We start from the raw sequence: 21,182 nt of genomic DNA, 5'->3' as shown, positions 1-21,182 counted from the left end.
GTTAAAGTATTAAATAGTTTATAATTATTAGTCTTAAAAATGAAAAAATAAATAAAACAAATATTTAAAAATAAAAAATACACGGGCGCCCCGAGGAGCGCCTAGCGATTTTTTCAACCATGCTTAAGATGTGGTTTTATTAACATATAAAACAACATTACGAACATACTATAAAGTGAATGAAAATACATATGATGTACATTTAGTTTTTTTTTTTTTTAATTTCAAAAAAGTTTATTAGTGTTTATGTACATTAAAGTTTTGACATTTAGAACAAATATTATGAATATAGTACATGATGAATGTTATTAAACATAATGCGTTGCAGTATAATGTTTATGTATATTAAACTTTGATTTTATGAACATACAGAAGCTAAGAATATTATGAATCTACGTACTATAAAGTAAATGAAAATACTTATCATGTATATTTAGTTTAATGTTTATGTACATTAAATTAAAGTTTAGGTTTTAGACATATAGAGCAAATATTATGAGCATAGTATAAAATAATGCTATTAAATATGATGCATTAGCTGATACTTAATATAAAACGTCGTTTTAGATCATAGTCCATCATGCAAGATGGACTATGGTCCACGGTCACAATATAATCTGCCAAGAGTTTGCCCGGTAGTAGTTTTGGGAGTAAATTATATGGTGCAACGAGATATATATTATAAAATAGACCATAACACAAGTTTATCTTTAATATATTACATATTCAATTTTAGTAAGTTAATTATTTTGAGTTACCCATATTTAGTTTTAAATTAATATTCTAACCAAAACCATAATCATGTTTGAATTAAGATAAAGGAAGCTAGGTATCTTCCACTCTTGTCTTAGTTTAAGTTTCAATTTAGGGCTTTCTTCAAAAAAAAAAAAAAAAAAAGTTTCAATTTAGGGCTAGGGAGTAGGGACAGAATATATAGGAGAGCTCAAAAATCAAAATTAAATAATAATCAAGGGATAGAAAAGTCATTAGCGGAGAGTTTTCTGAATCTTTGAAGCAACAATCGCTTTGCAAACAAGTCGAAGTCATCCCAAATCTCATCCATTTTCCACGTTCCGTCCCTTGTTTTTCTCCATATCAAATCATCTTTTTATAATCACTATAATTATAATTAATTAATTAAGACTATTTATATTCTTAAAATACTCTCACCTTAAAAAAAATAGGTCATATTATTATATCATTATATTTATAATTCTTTAATATTTTCTCATTTATTAATTATAATACATTTTTACTAAAATATAACAAATACAACTGAAATCTCGTGTAACAAATACAACTCAAGATATTCATACTATAATTTTTTGATGGGTTGGAAGGCCCTAGACGGCCTAAGATTACTATGGCTGTCAAAGTGGGCCAAAGCCCGCGGTGAGGCGGATTAGGGTCATGAAAAAATAAGCCCGCGAAAACGCGGGCCTAATTTTGACCCGCCACCCGCGCGGGCTAACCCGTGCGGGCCGCGGGCCAATCCGCGGGCTAAGTAAAAAAAATAAAATATATATATTATTTTATATATATATATATATATATATATATATATATATATATATTCACAATATGTACTGTGAATATATATATCCACAGTACGTGAATATATATATATTCACAGTATATATATTCACAGTACGTGAATATATATATATTCACAGTAATACACTGTGAATGTATATTTAAAGTAAAAAAATAAAAAAGAAAATGAAAAGCCCGCGAGCCGGCCCGCGGGGCCCGTGAACCCGCGCGGGGCGAGTTAGGGTTACACAAATTTTAGCCCGCGGACCTAACGGGTCGGCCCGCAAAAGCCCGCTAGAAATTTGGCCCGCGGTGGGGTGGGCCTAACGGGGCGGGCCGACCCGCTTTGACAGTACTAAAGATTACATTCTAATCCTAATTGTTCCAGCTACGTCCAACGAAAGAAGAACCTTAACTTTTCCTAGAAATTTATTTAATACAACGGTTTTTCAATTGCCCATTTGACACAGATTGACAAGAATATTAACACATTTATTCTCCTTTCTCTCATCACATGGGAGATCCTTGTTATCCCACATTGAATAATGATGGACTTGCAATCTAATATGAGGTTTGTTGATTAATATATAATTACTTAAAGGTAATAAGTAACTTCCCTTGCAAGCATTGATTCGATCTCAATTAAGCATGCATGCATCAGATCAGACTGTTTCCTCCATGACTAAATTTCGTATCAAAATTCTGCATACCATATTTATTTATTGTTTCTACACATAATCTTCAATGATTATATTCCCTTTGCTTCCAAACATGCAATTTGCACCTTAGTAGCTTGCTTCTAAATTCTTTCCAATCATGCTATAAGTATACCCATCTCTCCACATGCTTTTCAACCTAATTAAGAAGACATTCCCTTTGGAAAGCAACTTCTCAATTATAAATATATAATTTCCCTATTTGTTACTTGTGTATATAGTTAGACTAGTGTATAGATATAGAAGGTTAGATAGGAGCGGGTAACGGCATGAGTTAAGTAGCTGACAATAAATTAAAGTGGAACTTAAATTAGAGGTTTTAAGAGAGATTTGAGTGCTATTCTACCACTGGGTCAATTTTACTTTACAGGTAGGTTTTATTTTTTCTCTCTCTTATATTTTTAAAATTTTATGATAGATTTTAATTTGGAGTGCAGAGAACAACAAAACACTTTATTTCGCTTTTCATAATTTTCACCCTGAATTAACTAATTGGCAATGTTATTCGAGATCGATTTCAAGAAAGACTTATACATTATTATACTAGGCTCGGCGGTGTACTTTTTCACAATAAAAAATGGATTTTAATTTGGCTTTTTCATTTTTCATGTATTGAAATTGAAATTAAAGCTCCCATTTACAAGATAATTAAGAACTAAATTAAAGTTTTCTTCTTCCATTATTTCTTCCTTCCCACTATATATAATACACACTTCACTGTAACTCTTGACATTAATTGTTAGTTTGTCCTTTAATTTTGTTGTGCAGATATCTGCCGTTTCCGATGTGTCTCTCTAGGAAGTCTTTATATCCCATGGCATGATTCCAGATCCCCTTTAATTTAACTCCTCATTTTTCTTATCATTTCATTCCAAATTAAAATTTCGATCTCTTCAATCTTCATATTTTCCAGGAACTGTTTTTACTGATACTCATTCTGGGCTTAGCTTCTTCAAGAATTGATTGCCAGATTATTTTTGGTCATGGGGAGAGCTTCAATGTTCTGGACTATGGAGCTATTGGAGATGGCACAACAAATGATACCCAAGTACATTATGATATTATTATTCTTCCTTGAATTTTGATCTTTAATTTGAACCAGTCAAAACATAATAAGAATTCAAGTTCAATGAAAATATATGATTTGTGTGTGGCCCACAGGCATTTTTGAATGCGTGGAGAGATGCATGTGGGTCCAGAGTTGAATCTCCTCTGCTTATCATTCCTCAAAACTTCATATTTCTGGTCTACCCAGTCACCTTTTGGGGTCCCTGCAATTCCCAGAAAATATATTTTATGGTATATATAGCAAACTAATAAATTAAATTCTGGTCTACTTTACTTAAGTTGATGATATCATCATGTTTAATTTGTGCCAAAATATTTGTTTATAGATATCTGGGGAGATAATTGCACCTTCTTCCCTGGGCACATGGAAGGGTAGAGATGCAAGTGAGTGGGTGGTGTTTAGAGATGTGAAGGGTCTCACCATTGATGGGTCTGGAACAATTGATGGGCAGGGGAAGGCTTGGTGGGATAATTCATGTAGATACCACCCATCCTTGGTATGTATCTGTGTGTGTGTGTATATATATATATATTATGTTTATCCCAACTGATTATATTATTGATTCACAAGATATATAAAATTCTTTGTTGTTAAACATTTCTTATATAATTACATGAGTGTGACTACTATTTTTTTTTTATCAGAAAGGATGCACAACATTGGCTCCAACTGTAAGTTCAGACGTTCTGTGTACTTTTTTCAAAAAAAGTTTAAATTCCATATTAGTATTATAAGCAATTAAGCCGTATAATATATAAATGCCCAATCTAACTATATATCCACTTAAACTAGTTCATGGGTTACGAAAAGTTGCAAAGATTTAGACAAAGCTGTAACTGTCAGGACATTTAGAGTCCCAGTGTTGTACATAATTAATTTACTCTGATCTTTAATTTTACTTTCTTGAAAATATATAATTTATTTATTTATTTGTTTCTTTAGGCATTGAAGTTTGTTTCATGCAACGAAACCTCAGTGAGTAACATGTACGTGAACAACAGCCCCCAAACTCATATACTTGTACTGGACTGCCATGGCTTCAACCTTCACAACATCTTCATAAACTCCCCTGCAGATTCTGCCAACACTGATGGCATTCACATTCAATCCTCTCACAATTTTTCTATTACTCATTCCAAAATAAGCACTGGTATTCTTACTTTAATTTATACTTAAAAACTTTGAAAATAAAAAGTCGTACCACTCTTTTAATTTGTGACAAATATACAGGGGATGACTGCGTTTCAATTGGAGATTACACTTCAAATGTTGAGATTAACAATATTGCATGTGGTCCTGGTCATGGCATAAGGTAATTAACAACTTATCCAACATATATTACTCGTCGTTTCCTCGACTATAGTGATGTTTTCAATTTAGTTATTGAGTCTAACAGTTGAGGACCTAATTGGGTAAAATCATCAAAATTGAGAACTTAATTAATTACAACAAGTCGTTTAGGACTAAATTGGGAAAAATCATTATAGTTGATAACTAAATTGGGTATTAATTCATTTTGGTTTGGTTGAAAATACAGTATTGGAAGCTTAGGGAAATCAGGAAATATTGTGCAAGTGGAAAGCATAAACGTCAGCAATGTTTTCTTCTCTGGAACTACAAATGGAGCTCGAATCAAGACATGGCAGGTACGTTCCAAACTTCAACTAATTGACACTTTAATTTTTTTTTTTCCTTCAATTCAATTCTCTTCACCTCAAACTGAATTATAAAACCTTTCCTTAAATCCCTCATGTTTTTGTTTCAAAGGTTGGCAGAGGAATCGTCAGAGACGTAATATTTGAGAATCTTTTATTTAACTACGTCGAGAACCCGATAATCATCGATCAACACTACTGCAACGTTCCAGATGCCTGCAAGGACACGGTAACATTTTTACATTACTAATAAAACTTTAGTCATCATGATCCGGTTTATTACATATATGTGATATCGTTACATATGACACTGTAAAATTTCTTTTTTACTTTTACCAATTTATATATTTTTCAAGAATTTGATAGATTAATTTACCCTTTGATGATAGGGGAGTGGGGTTAATATTAGCAATATTGTGTACCGCGACATATTCGGAACATCAAGCACAGATGTGGCAATAAACCTCAACTGCAGCAAATCTGTACCATGTACTAACATAGTAATGCAGTTTGTGCAATTGTCGTCTGCTACTCCTGGGAAAATTGTTAGTGCCGATTGTGAAAATGCTTATGGCCAAGAATATGGGGTGGGGCCTACTTCTTGCTTGCTTCAATCTTGAATTTTCTGTATCTAATTTAATTTACAATATTAGAACATGTATGTATGCATGCATGTGTAGTTACTTTTTAGGATTGCATTTTCTACGTTGTTAATTATGATTATGAATTATGATTCCTTTGTGAATGAAAATTGGTGTTATTTGGATGTGATGATAGGATGGAATGATGGATATATGGAGTATATCAATCAATAGTCAACTCATATGACTTCAATAAGTTTCAATCGTCATTCAATTCAAAAACATAAATTGTTATGTATGCACTAAGCTAGCTAGCACATTTTGTTTAAATTTAAAAAAAGTATAAATCATATGTAATTCAAAAGGATTAAATATTTTAGTTGAGGTATTACCTAGCATAAATATGATTAATTTCATTATGTGATCTGATGTGAATTTCTCGGCTTGATATTGGATTCACGATCAAGATCGAACTCCACAATACAAGTCTCACTCCGTTTTCCAGTTTTTTGTCCAATTTATTTCTTGAAAAGTATGGGTTGTTTACGGTGGATTTTGGTTGAAGTGGGGTTTGGGAAATGGCTAGCAGACATGTATGGATGAGTAGGGAAGCCGCCACATTGAGTTGAAAGGTGATAAGATCAATTGGGACGCCACAATTCAAGGAGGCCAGGGTGATATCCTTGAATTGATAAGTAAAAAATTCCTCCTAGAATGCTAGAAAGGACATGAAAATGCAAAGCACATATCCAATTCGACTTCAATACTCTCTATAAAAATGAGGTCTTTAGCCCTTTAAAATAGGCTATACATGTTTTTTTTTTTAAAAAAAACAAGAGTTAAACTCCTAAACTTGTAATAGAAATTAAATAAAATTAAAATAAGGAGTTTCAACTATTAAATTTGAAGTAAATATACTTAATTTGCCTATGTAACTTCATTTCAATTTCTTTTTATTTCTCCAAAGCCAAGCCATTAAATTGGATCACTTTAAATTATTTTCCCACTTATTTTTTAGGCCAACTTATTGTTCCAATTCATGCACAACCAGTCCAGTGCATCCCTTCACCAAATTGGTCTTCAAAAACTCTAGTTGAGCCTTATTATTATTATTATTATTATTATTATTATTATTATTATTATTATTATTATTATTATTATTATTATTCTTTTTGTATTTAAATGGCAATGTCTAAGGCCTCCAGATGCTCCAAATGCAAGGTTAAGCAAATGACCAACTTGGCATCTTCCTTGTGAAGCCCATCAAGTGTATTGGTGTTATCTTTTTGCTGAAATGTATGGATTAGTCTGTTCGTGACTTCTTGCAATTTTTTTTTTATTCTTGAACGAGTTATTGTAGTTTTCTCTTATTTGAAGTGGATCTTCAAGTCTTTGATTGTCCTCAACATTGATCATTCACAAGGTACACTTCACTCGTGGTCGTAATTGATTGACTATAATTAGAGGATTTTTTTTTTATATTTTTTTTGGGTTAGAATAAACCAATAATGCCCTTATGCCACTTTATGTAAACCAATGTGTACTTAGTGCTCACTTTCCACACATAAATTGCATAATTTAGTTCAATTGGTTGCCACCAGGTTGACTTGCACTTCGATTAAACAATCAAATCCCGACTCCAAGAGAAGCAATGGTCAACAACTAATTGTGCTGATTAATAAACGAAAAATGATAAATATCAGTACACAAAAAAGAAAAAAAAATTATCTACGAAAATTTCTAATAGAAAATATTTTGCTCCTAAATATTAAAATATGAAAAAAATTATTATTTGCATTTGAAATTTTCATTAGGAAAAGTTTTAAATACACTAAAAAAGACAAATGTTGATCAAATATTGCTCATAACTTTTTGGTCAGGTCAGGTGTCCTGAGCATGCCCTAACTGTCACTTTAAGCTTGTACTATACTCAGCTTAAACCTCGATCTCTCTTAAGGGATAAGAATGCACGGCCACCCACACTTTAATGCTGCTCATAAATTAATAATTGTTACTAGTGTGTCATGAATTGTTGGATCGTCGGAGCCAACTACTGAACTCCACTATTCTTATCCCACCCATTATTATTATTATTTACTAATTAAAAGAATGTCAGCAAACAAAATTAATTGTGAACAAATGTGTACCACTAATTAAGCATACGTTGGACATGACAACTTATTCCTATATATACTATACTCCTCATCATGAATAATTGTGCATACATTGATTCATACTAATCCTTCTCTTCTTGATTGCTTGAATAACATGGTGAGGAGTTGCTAAACCCCACAACATCTATAATTTACTTCTAGAAGTTTCTTAACAATTTAATTACATTACAATTCGACTAAATTTGATATTTTGTATTTTTTTAGGAGTTATTTTGTTTCTTGTTCATTTTTAGCTTGATATCATCATCAAGAGTTTCATGCACAAGCTTTAATGTGATGGACTATGGAGCCAAAGGTGATGAAGTGGAAGATGATTCACAAGTACTTAACTAATCCTCCTCATTTTCTTCATATTTTTTTTTAAAGTTTTTTCTTTTAACCTTAAATATGCAATGTTGGATATCACAAAATCTCAACTATTTTTACAAATTTTAAAAATTGTTCGGAAGCATGTTTCCGACCACTTTTGAATGATCTGATATCTAGTAATTATTCTAGTACTAATGTCACCATATTTTGTTGTCACACCAATTTCTAATTGTTAATTATTGCAACTTTTTAGAAGGGTTGAGATTTTTTTTTCTTTCTTTCTTTCTTTGCAGGCATTTTTGAATGCATGGAATGATGCTTGTTCTTCATCCTCACTTCCCTATCCACAAGTGATCATTCCTGAAAACTCAACATTTCTGGTTAATCCACTTACTTTTAATGGCCCCTGCAAGTCTGAATATATCTATTTCCAGGTATATATATATATATATATGGTGATAAATTATATTCTTTATCATTTCTTAATTTACAAGCTAAGCTAGCACACATATTAATATTTTTTTTTTAATTTTCTATTTATTTTTTAACATTTAGATATTAGGGACAATTAAAGCACCAAGCTCACCCGAGAGTTGGGACGGGCGCGACGCAAGCCAGTGGCTAGCATTTAGGGGTGTCAATGGGCTAAAGGCTGAGGGTGGAGGGATAATTGATGGACAAGGAAAGAAATGGTGGGATCAATCTTGTAGATATCATCCTGATCTGGTATGTATGTGTATGTGTGTGTGTATATATATATATATATATATATAATTGACCATAGGAATATTGCTTAATCAATTAATAACTTAATTCTCATTTACAGAAAGGCTGCACAAAGTTGGCTCCAACAGTAAGTGTTTCTATCTATCTGATCTGCCAATGTATTTAAAATTCTTTCTCATTTTTTTGGCATTTTTATTATGACCCTACTTGGTAACATAGTTAGCTTATCAGTCAATTTTGATTTATTTCACCACTATTTGTTGTTTAACTTGGCTAAACAGTCAATATAAATATTTGGTTAATTAGTTTTTTTGTAATAGCTTATTGCTCCAAAACGCTAAAATTCAAAAAACTACTCAAAGCAGCTTTCTCAGTTAGTTTTTTTGAGAAAGTCATTTTGCATGTAATAAGCTATCAGCTAACAGCTAATTTACCAAACATATTTCTACAGTCAACTAATGGTATCAACTACTCAAATCCACAAACCCAATCAGCTAACAGCTATTTACCAAACACCACCGGTATCTGTAATTTTTTTGGGGGTATATATGCAGGCAATGAAGTTTCTTTCATGCAATAACAGCAGTGTGAGCAACATTCATTTTAGCAGCAGCCCTCAAACACACGCACTTATATTTGGGTGCAATGGCTTCAATGTTAGCCATGTGAGTGTTGAGTCTCCTGGAGATAGTCCAAATACTGATGGGATTCACATTCATGCCTCGCACCATTTGAGCATTACCTATTCCAATATAAGTTGTGGTGAGAGATATATTGCTCTTTATCATCATCCTTATATAATTTGTAAAAGTAATTTGATTGGCATTTAATTTGGATTGATAAAACAGGGGATGATTGCATTTCTATTGGAGACTACACTTCCAATATTGAAATAAACAATGTTCAATGTGGGCCAGGCCATGGTATAAGGTACATACAATAATATAATTTTTAATAATTAATTTAGGTTCATCTAATATTTAGTGATTCAGAAAAATAAAGAGTTTAATAACACAATTAAAGTAGAAACAATAAGTTTGAGTAGTAAAATTAGGAAGTTGAGTGGGTTTTGTTTGATATACTAGTATTGGAAGCTTAGGAAAGAGTGGGAATTTTGTACAAGTGGAAGACATTCATGTCTACAACTGTACCTTCAATGGGACAACAAACGGAGCTCGGATCAAGACATGGCAGGTACGTTAACGTTTAATTTGTCTCTGCCAGAATTCTGCCTTCATTTCCAATAGAGACTTTGAGGTGGCTTTTGAGGAAATGTAATTTTATGTGAAAGAGAGAGGAAGGAAATAGTAAGTAAGGTCTTTGCAGTAAAACTTTAATTTTTGTTAAGTTTGTGGTCTCTACCAAATCAGTGAAACAACTTCCTAGTGCGCGTTATGGGCATCAAGAGCGCCCAACCGGGCACGTCATTTCATTTGCAGTTTCTTTTTTTCTTCTTCTACTTCTTTCCCTTCTCTCTCCCATGCGCATTATCTACAATATAATGTTTGTTGGATAATTTTATTGAACTTCAATTCATGCATGTTTTTCCCCATGAAAATTAAAGACTGGCAGAGGATACGTCCGGAACATAACATTCGAAAATCTGCAACTCTTTTCAGTAGATAACCCCATCATCATAGACCAAAACTACTGCGATGTTCGCGGGGCATGCAAAAAATTGGTAATTCTCACTATATATCGTTACATTTTTATTAATCGAAAGACCTTCGCAGTTTAAATCATATATAATATTAATACCATATGCCTCGTTACATTAAACCAAAATTCGATTCTTCTCGTCATCCAAAATAATTCTGATCGAGATATCGGTGTTAGGCAAGTGGGGTTGAAATCAGCGATGTAGTGTATCAAAACATAACTGGAACAGCAAGAAGAGAAACAGCCATAAACCTAAACTGCAGTAGATCTGTAGCGTGCACTGGAATAAGAATGGAGTCCATAGACATAACAGCACAGGCAGCCTCAGGGACGGTGGCTGCTTATTGTAGCAATGCTCGTGGACAGGAAAGTGTTGTGGAGCCTGGGCCTTGTCTCCAACAACTCTGATTAAATTGTACCATGTAACTGTATTGTATGTACACCTACTATGTCATTCTAGTACATAAATAAAGAGTTAATTTCATTTTCTGTCATATATTTATAGCTGGCAAATTCACTTTTAGTATTGTAAGTTACTTTTTCAAAATATTTTTTATATGATCTAGATCTACCGTTTTAATAATGCATAGAATCTCACGTGGTTAGTTTAGTTGGTTCGATCGGTTAGAGGCGATGAAATTGTTTGTGCTTTGTGACAAGAACTACGGGTGTACATTCGGTTAACCGAACCGAATTAACCGGAATTTTAAAACCATTAACCGTTAATCGAATCGAAATTTGTGTTACCGAATTAACCGAACCAAAATTTTTTTCGATTAATCGGTCGGTTAACTGATCAACCGAAAATTTTAAACCTAAAATATAAAATTCTAAAAATAACACCTAAAATAATAAATCCAATTAAAATAAAATACAAATCATCCATGTCAAGAACTAATATGTATTTAAGTGTTCAAGTTTACATAGTGAGTTAATGATAATTACAAAAATGTCACCGCATTTTTTTTTAAAAATCTTATAAGATCCGTCGAATTTTTTCAGATGCAAGACTGAGATTGGTTCTTAGTTTTTTCTTTATGTACTTTTTCTCATATGATCAAATATCCCCCTCTCTCTCTCTCTCTCTCTCTCTCTCTCTCTCTATATATATATATATATATATATATATATATATATATATATATATATATATATATATATATATATATATATATATATGGGTAGATCAATAGTGATGGTTGTTGAAAATAATAGAAAAAATGGTAAGGTTATTAGTTTTATAAGTATTACAAGCTTGAAAGTTTGCAATAATTATAAAATTGACACTGTGTTATTTTTATTAAAACCTTAAACTATTGATGAACTCTAATAGGCATATGAGATCAGTCTTCACTTTTTACTTTGGAAGGTGGACGCGCGCACACATATATATAATTGTAAAAAAAGATTAATTGATAATAATATCTCATTATATAAATAAATAAAAAATATAAATAATATAAACAGTTTACCATTTAACAAAATTAAATTATTCTGTTTTTTATTGCATAATATATTAAAACAATATGGATACTTGATTTAGTAACCACGAGATTTCAAGTTTAACATAGAGGCTGAGAGCTATTTATTATCCAATTGCCTAAGACAAAGGAACAGAACGTGCCATATATAATTGTGTGATTCACACTATTTTGGCCACACAATAATAAGTATTTAATTTACAAGTATGAAGTGAACCATTATGAATGCCACAACCATTTTTTTAGAATAATACCAACGACTATTAATGTCACGACCACATCTATTGTTCACGTTTTTCTTGTTCTTTTTATTATATCGCGAGAAATGAAGAATGATCTCAAGAAAAGAAATTATTATTAATTGCAATACTATTTGAACTCACAATTTTATTTTATGTCTAATTTAATTAACGGAACTTAATGAAATACATTTACAATTCAATTTCATAATATTAATTTTAGTATATAATTAAGAAATTACATTAAACATATTATTAAATACAAAAACAAATCAAATTTAAAAGATAAAAAAATACTAACGAAAATAAACAAAGAAAAAAGAGTTAGTTTAATTAATGAATACTGAATACTAAATAAGATAGGTAAAGTAATACATATTTTTTTCTTTTGGAGGTACCATCATTGGTATACTCTCTAATTACTAATTACTAATAAGTAAATGACACTAACGTGGTAATATAATAATCAATGTTTATGTGAATTTGTATGTTTAACTAGCAAGACAAATTATGCTTTTTTTTTTCTTTTTTTTTCTTTTTTGAAGTAATTCATCACAACTATGGTTGTCTTTGAAGAGACGACACCATGATTATTTTAAAGAAAAATATATAATTAGTCATTTCATGCATTAGTCATTTTCTTGCTTTATCTTCGCATTGCGAGCAATGTGAGGACTGGCCTAATCTATTAATTTGGTAAATTTTTTTATTAAATTTTTATACCATTGATAAATCATTATGGATAGTTAAGATCGGTATAACTCATGTACATATATATAGAATCAGGATCATATGTGAACTGTCATTTCCGTGCAAACCTGCGAACTATTGAATGAATGCATCGCAACGGTCTCAGACATGCCCGGAGGACGCGCAACTTCTTTGCCGTGCATTCTTGTAGAAGTTGAGGTGCATTCCTTGACAAAACTAGGAAAATGTGATGCATTCGTGTATTAATTGTAATGTATTTTTTCGATTTATCCTGAACCGGGTCCTAATATATAAAATTAACATCAAATTTAGGCTACCACATGGGCATTGTAAAATGATAGCCTTTTTTTTTCTTTTTTTTAATAAGGCATGATAAAGACTCCAATAATATAATTTTCATCACCAACTGTTTGTTTTGGATTTTCATGAAACGAAAAAATTTCTACTACTTTAACATTCTAAGTAATACTCCGTATACTACAATCAGATGATAATCAATTACTCAATATAAGAGCATCCTTAATATTGAAGACTTTTTTTTATGATTTTTGAGAAATTTTTGTAAGTGTAATTAGAAAAGATAAAATGAGATGGAAGGAAAAAAAAAAAACAAATCTGATATATATATATATATATTGCGCCCGCTGGGCGCACTAGTTGTAGCCCACACACGTGTGGCGCGAGTTGCATCATCTTCCGTGAGTACTTTGCACTGTTTTAATAACCTTTATTTTGCAGCAGCACCAAAATTTTATCTCTCTTCATTTCTTTTCCCTCCATGTATACAAGTATGGTCCCAAAGACCCCAGATATCTACTGTTATGCTCCTATGGATGCTCTAATACAGTCCAATATTTGGAGAATAATTCAAAATCAATCAATCACTATTCCCAACAACTCAATCAATCAATTCTTCTTACTTAATGAAGATTTAGACACAAGATGTGACAATCAATTTTCCTTAATCTTGCCAACTCATAAATCCTTGGTATATTTGTTGGGTATTTTTTTAAATTATTTTAGTACTACTTTATACGGTTATTTTCGAATGAAGTATCCATTTTGATTCATTGAAAAGTAAATATTTAATACAGTTGTATATTTAAATACCAATTATTTAATTTTTAAATAATAGTAATAGTAATAACAAATATTTATTTAAGTAAAAATTAATAAAATTAGAATAATTCTAAAAATTCTAAATGAATATTTATTCACAAATTATGTTTAAATAATAAAAGTTATACCATATATTTTGTTTAACTATAGTCATTTAATTATAAAATTTTATGATTGTACACAATATAGATGGAAATGGTTGATTTTCACAACCATTTTTTAGAATAACACCAACCATTAATGTCATGATTATTTCTAGTATTTCACCTTTTTTTTTCTTTCTATTATATACATAATAACTATTTAATTTACATCCTTCAAAAAAATAACTATTTAATTTACAAGTATGAAGTGAACCATTATGAATGTCACAACCATTTTTTTTAAATAACACCAACCACTATTAATGTCACGTCAATTTCTATTATCCCCCCCCCCCCCTTTTTTTTTTCTATTATATCGAGAAATCAAGAAAATCTCAAGGAAAGAAACTATTATTAATTACAATACTATTTTTACTCACAATTTTATTTTATGTCTAATTTGATTAACAAAACTTGATGGAATATATTTACAATTCAATTTCATAATATTAAGTTTAGTATTAGTATATAAAATTAATATATTAATAAATTACATTAAACATATTAGTAAACACAAAAAGAAGCCAAATTTAAAAGATAATAAAATACTAAAGAAAATAATCAAAGAAATAAAAGATTTGGTTTAACTAATAAATACTAAATAAGATAGGTAAAATAAGACAAGACCTTGTGGTCTAGTAGCACCCGATTGCACTCACGGTAAAATAAGATAATTTTTTTTGGATAAATACTCAAAATGGTCCCTTGAATATGTCATAATTCACAAATTAGTCCCCGACTATCAATTTTACCAATAAAGTCCTCAACTATTCAATTCTTACTCAATAATTCACAAATCAATCCTTTGTTGAGGACCTTATTGAGTAAGAATTGAATAGTTTAGGACTTTATTGAATAAGAATTGAATAGTTGAGGACCTAATTAGTAAAGATTGGATAATTGAGGGTTTAATTTGCTAAACTTGATAGTCGATGACCAATTTGTGAATTTTCCTATAGTCGATTGACCATTTTAGGTATTAACTCAATTTTTTTTAAATATCTTTGGAGGTAATTAATTGGAATGACAAAGATGCTATATGCCAATGTGAAGGTTTTTTTTTTTTTTTTTTTTTAAATAATTCAGATTTCTTCATTTGTTAGACTATATTTTAGACTCTATAAATTTGTCTTTGAACTCGAGAGATAAATCGAGTAAATCGTGCCTTTTTACTTATAGTAAAAGTACTGTTGAATCACTACATTTAAATTAAAAGAAGTATTATTAAAATATTAAAATTAAAATTAAAAGAATCATGCAAAGTAATTCGCCCATTAAAGTTATAAAAAAAAAAATTATGCAATACACCTTTTTAGCAGGTACCTTTATTGGTTTACTCTCTAATCACTAATTAAGTATATGACACTAACTTGGTAATAATTAATTTTTATGTGAATTTGTATGTTTAATTAGCAAGACAACCATTATGTTTTTTTTCTTTTTTTTTTTTTGAAGTAGTTCATTACAACTATGGTTGTCTTTGAAGAGAAGACTCCATGGTTATTTTAAAAGAAAAATATATAATTATCGTATTTTGATAAATAAGATTATAAAGCATTATAATCTTAAATTTGAGAAAAAAATTCACAATTTTTTATTACATAATTCAAAAGTGCAGTTTTTCCTTAATTGAATGAGGCTTTCTTGCTACTATTACTAGCTATATAACTAGATGATGGTGAAAATGTCCGCATGAGCAGTTCAACTGGTTTTTTTTTTTTTTGAAAACAAGTTCAACTGGTTGAAAATGAGAAAAACAAAGGCTATCCGAATGACTAAATTCCTACAATACGTACTCTTTGATTTTCAAAAGTGTTCATATCATTATATTTGCAATCACTTCCCTATTTTCTCTCATAGCTATATCATGGACTAACGTGCATGTATCAACATGCACCCAATGCACTTTTTTTCCTCAATTTTTCTCTAATTCAAATTTATTTTTCTCCTTTTTTTTACAAATTAAAGTAATGTATAAAAATAACAAAAAGATTTAATTTTTTTTTTGAATACCACCCTGTGACATGTAGTATCTGAGGTTCAAACCCATGACCTCCCACTTGGGAGAATCACTTCATGCCACTTGACCACAAGACCTTTGACAAAAAAAATAAAATTTAATTAAGATATTTTAAATGCCACAAACATTACTCTTTTTTTTTCAATTTTTTAATTAAATCTTTTGTTACATAAAATCATTACTTTAGCTATATAAATCATTACATTGTTGTTGGTTTATTTTATAAAGTTGCAACTGTAGAGTGTAGATATATAAATTTATTATTGTATGTACATAAATTCACTACTCATGTTTATAAAATTACTATATTGGATTCATAAAACTACCACTACATGTCCATAAAATATTACAGCTTGACCTTCTTTCATTCCGTGCATTATCCAATTTTTTGCTTTTGTTTGTTTGTTTTTTTTTTTTTTTTTTTTTTTTTTTTTTNTTTTTTTTTTTTTTTTTTTTTTTTTTAGTACTACGCTCCCTATAAGGCTCAAACCATTTTGTGCCACTAACCACAAGGTCATTGTCAATGAAAACTGATCTAATATATTAATTTGGTAAAATTTTTATTAAACTTTTTAACTATTGATAGATCACGATGGATAGTTGAGATTGGTATAATTCACACACACATAGAATCAAGATCATATGTGAATTGTCCTTCCCGTGCGAACTTGAGAACTATTAAATGAATGCACTGCAACGGTCCCAGACATACTTGGAAGACTCGCGAATTCTATACGGTGCATTCCTTGAGGAAGCTGGGGGAATACGGTACATTCGTGTATTAATTGTCGTGCATTCTTTCAGTTCGCACAACAACCGTATCCTAATATATAAAATTAACATCAAATTTAGCCTACCACATGGGCATTGTAAAATGATAGCCTTTTGGATTTTTTTTTTAAGGCATGATAAAATTATTTTTTAAAAAAGGCTTTAAAAAAGGCATGATAAAATTATTTAAAACAAGGCATGATAATGACTCAAACAATTTTCATCACTGCTTTAAAAAAAAAAAAAAATCATCACCGACTGTTTGTTTTGGATTTTCGTGAAACTAGAAAATTTATAGTACTTTACCATGCTAAATACTCAGAATACTGCAATCAGATGACCAATTAATTCACTGTTCCCAACAACTCAATCAATCAATTTTTCTTAATAACTAAAAATTTATACACATGCCAAACACTTTCTGCTCAGATAACAGGTAGTGATTCTTCTATATGAAAAGTTATAAGATCGAGCCTCAGTGAAGATGAATTGACTCTTTGTGCTTTAACAGGTTGAGAAAGTATAGATGAACAGATACTACAATGTAATACCGTCAGTTGTATTAAAAACAAAAAAAAAGAAAGATTTAGAAACATATGTGACAATCAATTTTCCTTAACCTTGAGTTTTTTCATAATCCTTGGTATATTTGTTGAGTTATTATTATTATTATTATTATTTTAGTACTAATGCGATTATTTTCAAGTATCAATTTTTATTCATTGAAAAGTAAATATTTAATACAGTTTTATATTTAAATACCAGTTAATTAATTTTTAAATAATAATCATAATAATAATAAAAATTTATATATGTACAAATTAATTTTTTTAGAGTATATGTACAAATTAATAAAATTATAATAATTCTAAAATTTGAAATAAATTTTTATTCACAAATTATGTTTAAATTATCAAGTTATACCATATATATATATATATATATATATATATATATATATATATATATATATATATATATATATATATATATTAACTTTAGTCATTTAATTATGAAATTTTTATGATCGTACCCAATATGGATCGGAATGGTTGATTTTTTCAATATCTCATTTTTACTTATGCGGCGTGTGAATATATATATATATATACACACACACATCTTGGTGACACGACCGTACGTTCACACTAGAGAACATAACCGTACAGGAACCAAGCCATATATATATATATATATATATTATTAGTAAAATTTTTATCTATAAATTCAATTAACGAAAGCGAATACTCATAAATGTTGTCCATTTTAGAGCAAGAGGTGGCTGGAAAGCCTATATTTCGATTAATTAGTTCTTCCACATATTCCACGTTGTCCAACCACATTTATTCTCGAAAGTGATGCAATTGTGACATTTTGAGCGATGATGCTTAGGTCTTAAAGAAGTAGGTTTGGGATGGGATTAGGTCTAGGTTTGGGATTAAAGGCATTCGCATCCTCTCATATACTGTGTCGAGTTGGATTATGGGGCTAAAAATTCAACCTTTTGAAAAGAGAACAAAATTTAAGACTAAAGATATTCACACGTTTTTACCATCCTATTTTTAAAGAATCAAATAAATATTTAATCAATTGAACTTAATCATTTACAAAACGTACGCTATGTAATAATATATGAAAATAACCCACAAAAATATTATGTTGCTAATTAAAATGTCCCAACATTTTAAATTTGTTGACATATATGTAGAAAATAAAAATAAAAGTTTTTATATAAAAATGGTTTGATGTAAACTATTACACATTTAATTTAAACTTAGTTATGCACACTCGAATTTTAGAAGTTTTTTTTTTGAAAGAACGAATTTTAGAAGTTTTATACTAATTAATTTCTTTTTCCAATTGACCTAACAAATAATCAGACAAATAAAGCCAATGGCCATGCTCACAGTCCAGCGAAGATTTTGAAATTCAGTTTTTTTTTTTTTAATACTATTAACTCTGTTACAATATAATTTGAGAGTATATTTGATCTTTTATCACTTAAAAAAAATTAATGGTGTCAGTGACACCAGCCACATAGCTCTCATCTACGTGGCTACGTGCTGTCTCAATTAGTTCCGAGGAATTTGTCTCGTCATTCTATCAATGTGCATAAAGTTGATACAAAAGACAAAAATAATATTTCCTCTTCCCATTTCTCCACTCAATTCCTCAATACTTATTTTACCTATCAACGAACCCAAGAAAGATAATAATGTAGCGTTTGGTATAAGACTTTTATATTCTATTATTATATATTTAAATTTAAAATTTATTCTTATATTTATTTGTCTACTTTACTATATGTTGTATTATTAAATTCAAGTTTTTTAGTAATTATGAACTCATTTCTTACATTTGAACAATGAAATAAAAAATAAAGAATAAAAATTTTAAAAATGTCATTTTCCAAGTATTAATATGAAACTTATATATATATATATATATATATATATATATATATATATATATATATATATATATATATATATTTGATTCCGATTCTTATGTACTATCAAATAAAGATATTTCTCCTACTTAAACTTATATTCTTATGTACTATTAAATAAAGATATTTCTCTTTTCAAAAAAAATAAAGATATTTCTCCCACTTAAACTTATAATCATTACCCAATATTTGATTTTAATTACCATATCAATTCCCGATCTAATGTTTGAACCAAATGTCTCCTAATTTGGGTCTTCACCTTTTCTCCATTATCTTTAAGGATTTACAAATACTTAGAAGGGTTTAGATACCGTGATGAGAGAAAATTTTATTTTTGATCTTATAATTATTGGGGTATTGTTAATTGCACTTCACGAGTTTTAAAACTATTAATTTAATATCTTAACTATTCATTTTTTATCAATTTCAAAAACTTTCGGTCACTCATGTCAAATTACCCGCTAAAACTCACGAAAATATTTTAATGGGTAAAATAATAATGACATTTTAGTCTTTTGCTTCATCTCTTTTCTTTCTTCTCCATTGGGTCTTCATCAGTCTATCATTTCTTGATCTGATGAAGTATTTGGTGGGAAGATAGGAAATTGGAGATGAGATTCCGTACGGGACAGCTCGGCGGTGCTTGAGATTCCGCTCTTTGCAATGAAGGCTCCAGAGTTCAAGTGCCTTCGCAGAGGCATATCACCGCTTCTAAGTCTCTGCTTTTAGATGCCATCCTATCCGCCATGTTCAATTCAGAGGACGAGTCTAAGCAATTTCGCGATTTATGCTCGTAGCTAGTCTAATGAAGACCCAATGAAGGAGAAAAGAAAAGAAAAGAGAAGAATCAAAAGACTAAAATGTCCTCATTATTTTGTTCATTAAAATTTTTTGGAGAGTTTTAGTCAATAATTTAACCGGAGTAACTGAAATTGAGAACAATTAAATAGTTAGGGTAATAAATTGAAATTTTACAAACTCGTAAACTGTAATTAACCAGACACTTACAATTATAGGATCAAAAGTGAAAATTTCTCTTGTGACCACAATAAGACCAAATGCATACTAATTTCAGATAAAAGTTGAATTTACTTTTTAAAATTTTGTGATGGTTAACAAAACATAACTGTTAAAAATAAAAACAAAACATAACTGTTATAATATAGCTTAAAAGTTTTTGACCTGTATTGAACATCTTTTATAATTTTATAATATAATTTGAAAGTTTCTCCTAAAAAAAAAAAAAAACATAACTGTTACCGTCTTACCTCTAATAATTTTTTTTGGTCCAGAAAAATTTACAGTCATAATTTCTTTTAAGAAAAATTGTAATTTATGTCCCTCTATAATATGACAATTATTAATGTCACCTCCTGAATTATTAGAAGCATAAATGTTGCCTATCAATTTTTAAAACTGTACATATATTACTCTTTCGTAGTGTAAATATTATCCTTCAATTTTCAAAATGGTACATATATTGCCCCTCTCATATAATACGGAAGAGACAAATTTTTAAAAATTGAGAGGCAACATTTATACCACTAATAATTCAGTTGTCATATTGATAATTGATATGGAGATACGTAAGTTACAATTTTATGCGGCTAACGCTTTCGGGCATCGGGGTCTCTATTAGAATTATTTTTGTCTACCCAAATCTAAAAAAGCTAGTTACTCCGATATGATTTGGATCCGAGTGGTGGAGGAGGAGGTACTACGCAGTACCAGTACGAGGAGGGACCAGTTTTCCCACTTGCCGTGGTGTTGCATATTTAGGGATGGGTTTGGTGGGGATAACTTAAGAGTAGAGTGGGGGTGGGGGGG

The 21,182-nt window shown here is 29.9% G+C and overlaps 1 protein-coding gene across 1 annotated transcript; it reads left to right on the top strand.

Annotated features, from left to right (window-relative positions):
• The first annotated feature begins 2,413 nt into the window (after positions 1–2,413).
• On the top strand, positions 2,414–10,848 carry LOC116013028 (polygalacturonase ADPG1-like). The gene is made up of 20 exons (XM_031252690.1): positions 2,414–2,619; positions 3,018–3,066; positions 3,163–3,297; positions 3,411–3,548; positions 3,644–3,814; positions 3,963–3,989; positions 4,261–4,468; positions 4,549–4,630; positions 4,856–4,964; positions 5,086–5,202; positions 5,363–5,589; positions 7,962–8,049; positions 8,331–8,471; positions 8,593–8,763; positions 8,864–8,890; positions 9,318–9,525; positions 9,612–9,693; positions 9,849–9,957; positions 10,328–10,444; positions 10,600–10,848. Exons 2-20 carry the CDS (start codon positions 3,034–3,036, stop codon positions 10,828–10,830), a joined length of 2,421 nt encoding a protein of 806 aa, XP_031108550.1. The 5' UTR covers positions 2,414–2,619; positions 3,018–3,033; the 3' UTR covers positions 10,831–10,848.
• The last annotated feature ends 10,334 nt before the right edge of the window (positions 10,849–21,182 follow it).

This window comes from Ipomoea triloba, chromosome 3 (assembly GCF_003576645.1).
Source record: "Ipomoea triloba cultivar NCNSP0323 chromosome 3, ASM357664v1".
Taxonomy (NCBI): Eukaryota; Viridiplantae; Streptophyta; class Magnoliopsida; order Solanales; family Convolvulaceae; genus Ipomoea; species Ipomoea triloba.
Note: the sequence above shows the minus strand (reverse complement) of the source record. Positions and strands in the feature narration are given on the sequence as shown.

Excerpts from the sequence above, each read along its gene's own strand:
- LOC116013028 (XM_031252690.1), top strand. The coding sequence starts at position 3,034 with ATGTGTCTCTCTAGGAAGTCTTTATATCCCATG. Across the intron at positions 9,958-10,327 it reads CTCGGATCAAGACATGGCAG|ACTGGCAGAGGATACGTCCG; the intron begins GTACGTTAACGT and ends TGAAAATTAAAG. Across the intron at positions 10,445-10,599 it reads GCGGGGCATGCAAAAAATTG|GCAAGTGGGGTTGAAATCAG; the intron begins GTAATTCTCACT and ends TATCGGTGTTAG.